The 8,112-nt window shown below is 53.5% G+C and overlaps 1 protein-coding gene across 34 annotated transcripts in view; it reads left to right on the top strand.

Annotated features, from left to right (window-relative positions):
• Window positions 1-1,107: 1,107 nt before the first annotated feature.
• The window catches only part of KCNMA1 (potassium calcium-activated channel subfamily M alpha 1), a 702,509-nt gene continuing 695,504 nt past the window's right edge, over window positions 1,108-8,112 (top strand). For 7 of the 34 annotated variants that reach the window (XM_036928564.2, XM_036928563.2, XM_057506043.1 and 4 more), the window contains exon 1: window positions 1,114-3,751. In XM_036928564.2, the coding sequence (XP_036784459.1) occupies window positions 3,419-3,751 (333 nt within the window). In that variant the 5' untranslated portion in view covers window positions 1,114-3,418. Of the gene's footprint in view, window positions 3,752-8,112 lie in introns of all 34 variants that reach the window. The other 27 variants (XM_036928552.2, XM_036928551.2, XM_057506039.1 and 24 more) reach the window with 15 other exon arrangements.

Raw genomic sequence — 8,112 nt, 5'->3', positions numbered from 1 at the left:
GGGGGTCTGGGGGTGCAGAACAGCAAAGTGGGAACGGGGCACAACAGTCCTGTCAGGGCTCATCTCTCCATGGCATGGTGCATGCACACACACTAGTGCTGGCTCTGGAATCAGATCTAGGTGGAGTTTAGCTGTCGGGTTTTTTTTGGTCACAGTAGTTCCAAACAAGATCTATATATTTTCTTTTTCATCCTTACAAATAATCCTTTGAGGTAGGCAGGACAATTCCTGTTATTCCAATTTTACAAATGAGGAAACACAATGAATGAAAGATACCTAAGTTGTCTTTTAAGCCTGAGGTTCCATCCTGTCTGGGAAGAACCTCTTCAATAATTGAGGCCAGGTGCCAAGTTTTCTGAACCTGGTGCAGAGTTTGTGGGTGACAAGGAAGGAGTGGGAGAGAGTGGGACAAAGGCTTAATGAGATCTATTTCTGGAGGGTGGTGGTAGATGGTGGCACTGTCTCATTCAGTGCCTACTAGTTGTGCCTTTCAGGGAGGTGGTGAGGGACAGGATTGTAGGAATGGTAAGACATTGACTTTGACAGTTGAGGGTCTCTGATGAATCCTGAGTAAGCCTGGATTTTATTTAACAGAGAAGTTGCTAAAAGTTTCAGTCAGTACAGGCAGGGGTGATGAACAGGGAAGAAGGAGGTGATGGTCTCTGAGCACCCTCAGGAAGGATGAGATGATGAAGGTGATAATAGTGGAGAAACACAGCTGGGGACTCCGTAGCTGGGATGAAAATAGTCACAGCAAATTATAACCTCTTGCTGATATCCCCCAGACTGGTGTTTTGGGGGGAATTCAGGCTGTGGAGTCTGTCTAGGAAGGCCTGGAGGGGATTTGTTGGTTTGCAGAAGCTCAATTTTGCAGGGGAGGGAAATCCATTCAGGGGGTTTCATATGCCCTTGGGAAGGCAGTCCTATACTTTGCTACTTTTTTTATGTTATGGGTGTTTTATTTTTAAATTTCTAATCTTGAGCCCCATTTAAGGAAAATCCTTAACTTTCCCTGCATATGCTGAGGACCAAAGGCAGCAAAGTACAGCCATTTAGAAGGCTAATAAATCAAATAACCTCAAGGTCACAGTTACCTTCTTGCACATCTCCGCAGCACTTCTGGGGTCAGTATCCCCTGAGCTGGAAAAGACCCAGGGCCTTTGCACAGATGGGACAGGTGTGGCAGGGATATGTTCGGACTGGCTGCTGCACACAGAGGACGAGGCTGCAGATACTATCTGGATGACAAACAATTTTACTTTCTGGAAAATACTGTCTGTAGCTTCCTTTTACATGCTACTTTTTGAAAAACTCTTATGGCATTCCATTTTCCTCTTTGACCTTGGCCTTGACTCTTTTGTAATGGATGTATTTTTTTTATTGAAGTACAGTTGATATACATTATATTGTTTTCAACATAGTGCACAACATAGTGATTTGATAGTTATCTACACTATTACAATAAATGTGTTTTGAATGAAACAGAAGCTGCAAACAGCACTCTGCCCAACTGGCCTGCCTGGCCTCCTCCTGCACCTACATCCTTCTATCTCCATTCAAGGGAAGAGGCTGAGTTCTGGCTCAGGCAGAAACAGCACCAGCCTACACAGTGAAGGATGCTAACTTGGCTCTCCCCACAGGAAGGGCTGAAAGGAACCTGAGAATTCCAATTAGGCTTAAACTAATGAGCTGGAAACTTTGGAGAAGCCACTGTGGATATTGAGGGGAGAGTGCGATCATCTTCCTTTTAATTAGCATTGGGAAAACTTGTGGTCCAGCTGGTAGCAGGAGGAAGGGCAGTGTCCAGATGAAGTGAAGTTTCTGAGAATGACAGAGGGGATTCCCCTGGAGGTGGAGGGCTAGAGGTTGCTGAAAACACCCAGCTCCTCCATCTTTAATGGGGAAAGGTGGGCTTGAATGGAGCCTGGGGCATCCCATCTCAGGGCTGCCCTCCTCACGCGATGGAGTCTGTGGCTAGATAAAAGGGGAGCGACTTTGGGGGAACTGTACTGCTTACCAGAGTCTGCACTGTGCCCGAGACCAGGCACCCCCGCCCATCCCTGCCTACTTTCTTAGACAGCCTTTGCCACTCAATACGGAAAAGGCAGAAAAACCATATGCTGCTGTCAAGGCCACAGACCCCCCGCCAGCCTCCCAGTTGGCCCTGCTTTCCAACCACTCTAGGGGCGCCTAGCAATGGGGGAGGGCAGAGGGAACTAGGGGAAAGGGGGTCGAGCTAGGGTGTGTATCCTAGAGAAGGGTCTTTCTCCCTCCCCGCGGCGGGATCTTGTGGCATCCCGCCTGTGCATCGGCTCGACAGCTGATCACTCCTCCTCTCCACACTGGGGGCTCCGTCGGGAACAAACGGCCTGCCACGGGCCCTCCGCCATCCCAATCGGGTACCCCCAGGGCGCTCAACGGGGGGGCGTAGCACCTTGGAGCGAGGCCCCGAGTCGCGCGTCTGGGCTTGGGGCGCTCTACTTGCGCAGCGGGGATCAGGGGTGCGAACCCGGCCGCCGCCGAGGGGTTCTGCGGGCCCTCTGCCAGGCGCCGAGCAGAGGCGAACCGGCGCTGCGAGCCTCCACCCCTCCCGCCTCCGGCGGTCTGAGCCCGCGCCGGCTCCAGTTGCTGCAGCTGCTGCTCCTGGCGGCTGCGGGGAACGCGGGGCGCGCGCCGAAGAGCCTCAGGCGGTGAGGACGAGGACGAGGAGGAGCCGGAGGAGGCAGAGCGAGCGGAGGCCGCGGAGGCTCAGCCGCGTGGCGCCGCGGTCCAGGCACACCGGGAGCACGGGCTAGCGGCTGCGGCTCGGCGGCCAGACGCGGCGAACCTGCTGCGGCCCGGCGCGCACAGGGGCGGCGAGTGGGAGCCGAGCGCAGCCGCGCGAACGTCCTGGGGGAGGGGCTGCTTATACATTATTAGCGAATTGCCGCCTAACAAGCCAAGAGCGGCTCGCTAGCGGCGCGGGCCGCGCGAGGGGAGGGGTCCGGCCGGAGAGCAGCGCACACGCGTGGCGCACGGCGGGCGGCGCGGGGCGGACACCCGGGCCCGCGCGCAGAGCCAGGGCGGGCCCGGGGGCCCGCGCAGAACCCGGGCGCGGGCAGCCAGCGGCGCTCCCGGTCTCTGGGCGCCCGGGGCGAGCGGGGCGCGGGCCGGGGAGGGGAGCTCCCGCGCGCTCCAGCCCCCTCCCCCTCAGGCGGGCGGGCCGGCGGCCGGGGGGAGGGCGGGCGGCGGCTCGCAGTATATATCTCCGCGCACCCCGCCAGGTCGCGCACAGCGCCCCGAGCCCAGGCGCCTCCCCCCTCCCCGCGCTCCGCGGCGGCGGCGGTAGCAGCAATATGGCTGTTGATGGGTGTTCTGGGTGGCGCTGGCGGCGGGAGGAGCTCCCCCGAGCCCCCGCGCCGGCCGCCCGTTGCTAGCTATGGCAAATGGTGGCGGCGGCGGCGGCGGCGGCGGAGGCAGCAGGCTTAGAATGAGTAGCAATATCCACGCGAACCATCTCAGCCTAGACGCGTCCTCCTCCTCCTCTTCCTCCTCTTCTTCCTCCTCGTCCTCGGTCCGCGAGCCCAAGATGGATGCGCTCATCATCCCGGTGACCATGGAGGTGCCGTGCGACAGCCGGGGCCAGCGCATGTGGTGGGCTTTCCTGGCCTCCTCCATGGTGACTTTCTTCGGGGGCCTCTTCATCATCTTGCTCTGGCGGACGCTCAAGTACCTGTGGACCGTTTGCTGCCACTGCGGGGGCAAGACCAAGGTAACGCGCGCCCGGGCGCCCGCCCCCTGCGCCAGCCCCGCCGCTTCTCGGCGCCCCCTGCAGCCCACCTCCTTGCTCCTCGCGGCGCCGTGCCTCCCTCCATCCCTGCCGCCGTCCCCTCGCCGCCTCCCCTGCGCTCTGCTCTCTCTGCGCCCTCGGATTGGGGCAGCGGGCGGCGCACGTTGGGTGAGGAGTTGTCCCCAACCGGTGCGCTCCGGGACGCGGACGCCCAATCCTGCCTTCTTGTTTATTGTGGGGTTGTTTGCGGCTGCGGCTGGGGCCGGGGTGGGGGACGCGCGCCGCTCGGATGCCGTGGTGCCGGGTAGGGGGAGCCAACCCCGCGGGCAGCGTGGAGGCTGGGGGGCCACTGGGTTCGTGTTGCGCCCGGCTCACCTGCTGCGGCTCGGCTCGGCTCCTTGCCTTGGGCGAGGGGGAGCACATCAGCCCGCACTTCAGAAACCTGTTGGGGCGATGAGTTCGTGGAGTCAGCAGCAAGGGAAAATCCTCCGGGCAAGGGAGGAAATCTCTTGGACTTGGGAATCCCGGGGGACGAACATGGCCAGAGGAAGTGGGGGATCTCGAGGCGGGGATGGGGGGTCGAGAAAGTTGAAGATGCATCCCAGTTTGGGAGGCAACCCATGGAGGCTGCTACTTTAGGAATGTGGCGAGGCCGCGCATCTGATGTTACCTCCCTCTCCATCCTTCCCATTCTAGTGGAACATAATACCCCCCCACCACCAAGTGCTTCGTTCTCTGTGTTCTCGTCCCCACACCACCCTGGTTAGATCCCGGGAAATGCCACCAGCAGCGGGGAGCTGGATTGGGAGGTCCACCCGGGAACCTCAGAGGCCGCCGTTTTGCGCGGAGCCTTCTCCGTGACGCTTTTGGGGTGGCTGGTTGTCGGTTAAGCTATTCCTGGCGCAGACGCCCACCAGCACCCGAGGCTCACTACACCTTATGTATGGTTGCTAGGCTGACTGGTCTGTTGCCATGTCCCTAGGGATGTCCTCTTTTCCCCCACTGGCTGAAGGTGAGGGGCAGGGACAGTTTTCCATAGAAAACCGCAGAATACAAAAGGAAAACCAGGAAAAAAAGAGTGAGCACGCTGCTCTCTAATTCCTGTCCTAGCGGACTTCACAGCGCCCGCATTTCTAAGGGAGGGGAGACCAAGGGGAATCGGGGCACCCGTGCAAGGAAGAGGCAGGTCTTGGTCAGATTGTTCACACCTTTTCTGGTAAAGTGATTCTGAGGACCCCTCAAACTTCATCAGGGCACAGCAACTTGTAGCAGCCTCCCAGGTTGCTACCGGTGGACGTAGGGACGCCAAGGGCTCTGGGTGAGACAAGGTTGAACCTAAGCTCCCTCCTGTCATTAATTATACACCGGGTTGGGTGCTGGAGCTCAGCTGTGTTTTGTGGCAGCACATTTGTGTTTTGGAAAATACTGGTGTGTTGGAAATAAGGGAGAAAAATAAGAGCCGTTCCTCTCTTTTCCTCTCCCACTTCTCTGGAGGCCTCCAGATGTCGGCCAGCCACCTTTTTTTGGAGTTACCTTCTTAGCCATAGAGGTTTCTTCTTACTTGCCAAGGTGGAAAACCTCCCATGTTCCAGAGAAGCCATCAGATTAAGCAAAATCCTAAGGGTGAGACCCTGAGAGCATGCCCCTTGCCCAGCCCTCTACTTAACAACCGCTTATTCATGGCACCTTCATTAATCACACATTCCCTCTCCTCCTCCCCAACAGTCTTCAGTTCTGGAGGACTTTTTTTTCCTTTATTGAGAGTCAGTGTCTGCCCTTAGGGGAAAGATAGCTCATAGTTGTGCACATCTGAAATGTTCTCTAGATGGAGTGATTTTGGTGAACTTTTTAAGTCTCCTTATCCTTAAGGAACCGGGGGCAATCTTCATCAAAATGAAAACTTTTTTCAATGAGTCAAAATACATTTTGGTGTTTCTGTGATCTTGGGATTTTTCAACACAACTTCTTGTGTTGAAACACAACTTCTAAAGTCTTTTTACTCTCAGGGTACGTTAGGGGTGCTGCACTGCCTGTGAGGAAATGTTAATTGGATCATTCACATAAAGAATCTCTTTCCTAAATGATGACCCAGCATAATTTTTGCTGGTTTCCTCAAGAAAATAGGTTTCTGGCAATTTCTATATATTTGGCTATATTTTGTAGCTCCAAGGCCTGCTGAGTTGACATAACTGGAAGTTTTTACAAAGAATCAACCTGGGACGAGAGATGCTTGCGGTTGGTTGGGGAGATGTGAGGCCAGTGCACAACAAGATCAGGTCACTCTTGATACCATTAGAGTCCACTTTGAAACAGGCCCAGAATCTTCTAATACCTACTCCTTGATTTGTTCATTAAACCATGAGTAGCCAGCTAATTATACCTCAAAATAGTAACTTAGGCCTTTGACAAGCTTTTCTTTCTACTGCAAGGTCTGTATTTTTACTGCAGTCACGGTTTTTTTGCCCTTCATTCTTTTTACTTTCCAGGTATTTGGTAGTTGTTGAGATGCTGTACGAAGAATGCATTTGGCTTAAGTTTGGAATAATCATTTTAGGGCTAACCCTCCCAAACAAATCGAGGCTGCTTTTCCACAGAATTCTACCAGTCCTTAAGTGTGTTCACTTTTACCTTCATTCAGTCCCAGGATGGTTTGCCTAGGAGCTGGAGTCCATTGGAAGACTGCAAATTCCATGGGAGATAGGTTCCAGCAGGGAGCTCCAGAATCACCAGCATTTGGCCTCTGGACTGTACATGCCTTTTGATCAAAGGGACCTGGGACTGTGAATGTGCATATCATGAGGCATCTTGTTGTTAGTAATTTTGGCCTCTGGATTTCAAGTGGTGAATGACTTTACTATTTTGAAAAGAAGGGTTTGAGGATTTTGTTTTAGGAAAGAAAGAAGAAAAGTAATCACATTTTCTCCCTGTTGGGAACTTGGGCACAATCATTCTAGTACTATGTTCTTGGTTGTACTTTCTCTCATTATTGCTGCTTCTGTTAGGTTTTATCAAAGCTCTGTACTCACTAATCCATCAAGGATTGAGGTCCCATCCAGTTATAGCCTGTAGTGAACAGGGAGCTGCTCCAGCAGCCCAGATAGGGCCGTGACCTTGAAGAAGTCATTTGACTTCTCTGGTCTCTCTTCCCTTGTGTTTAATATGTGGGAGTTGAATTCTGTGAGTTCTGGGGTCCCTTCCTGCTCTGTGGTTGAGTGTCAGTGGGTGGAAGGAGTTGAGAAACTATGGGTGAAGTTTCTAGAACAGATTTTGCAAGTGTCCTGCGGTTTCTTTGGGAGTGCAGCCTTGGAGGGCTTATGTGTTTTTACTCCCATCTTCTCCTCTTCCAGCACACAGTTTGTATCTCTTTCAGTTAGTCTTGGGAAACTGAGGCCAACTTCTTGATGGAGCTGTGGGTTGCTGAATGGCCTGCATTTGGCCAGGCATAGACCATTCCTGCTCTCAGTTTGAGCTGTCCTTGCTGTAGAAGTTTGGGCTTGATGGAGGCTGGTCTGCATGTAATAAATTATTGAGGTATTTTCTTCATAGCTTTGTCTGAGAAAACAACACATTTTTTTTTCTGTCAGACTCGTGACTAATAGAAATATCAGATCCCATTATGGCTTGGTAATTACCCAGGGTCTGGCCTGACACATCCAATCAGGGCTGGAGCTTCAGGGCCTTCCAGTTCTTGATTCCAGATTGGCCCTGGTGCCTCCTTTCCTCCTGGGGATTGGCTGCATCGATGACCTTCAGATTCTCCTTTTGCCTTTGGAGAAGCTCTCTCAGGTCCCAGCCACAGGGCAGTTCCAGCTGACCTTCCTTGCCCAGAGAGCTTTTGCTTCTTGCTCCTGGCTCTTTTTATGGAAATATGCACTTTAGTGGAGACTCTCCAGTCAGAGACCCCAATGCAAATCATGGGTCTCACACTTTTTGGCAGAGCATCTTTGGCTGGCAACCTTGATTTCTTCACCTGTAAAAAGAACCTAATGATTCTTGCGCTGTAGGGTTCTTATAAGGAGTAGCAGTAATGGACATACAGCACCCAGAAAATGCCTGGTTTACTTAGCAGGTTTCCTGTAAACGGGAGCTACCATAGCTCCATAAGGCAGGAGTTTATTTTCCCTTTGATTCCTCGAATTTTTGGCTCCAGAGGGACACAGACTACAACAAATAGAACTTTCAAGCCAAAAGGAACCTCTAGACTCTGACGTCTATTGTCCTTGGATCAAATAACCAGTAAGGGTCAGATGGAGATTTGGGCTCATGGCTCTTGGCTGTTGCTGGGCCGGAAGACTGGGATGGGGCAGGAAGAGAGGCCCCATGGCTGAAGGCCTGGCAGGCCA

Source organism: Manis pentadactyla, chromosome 8 (genome assembly GCF_030020395.1).
Source record: "Manis pentadactyla isolate mManPen7 chromosome 8, mManPen7.hap1, whole genome shotgun sequence".
NCBI lineage: Eukaryota > Metazoa > Chordata > Mammalia > Pholidota > Manidae > Manis > Manis pentadactyla.
Note: the sequence above shows the minus strand (reverse complement) of the source record. Positions and strands in the feature narration are given on the sequence as shown.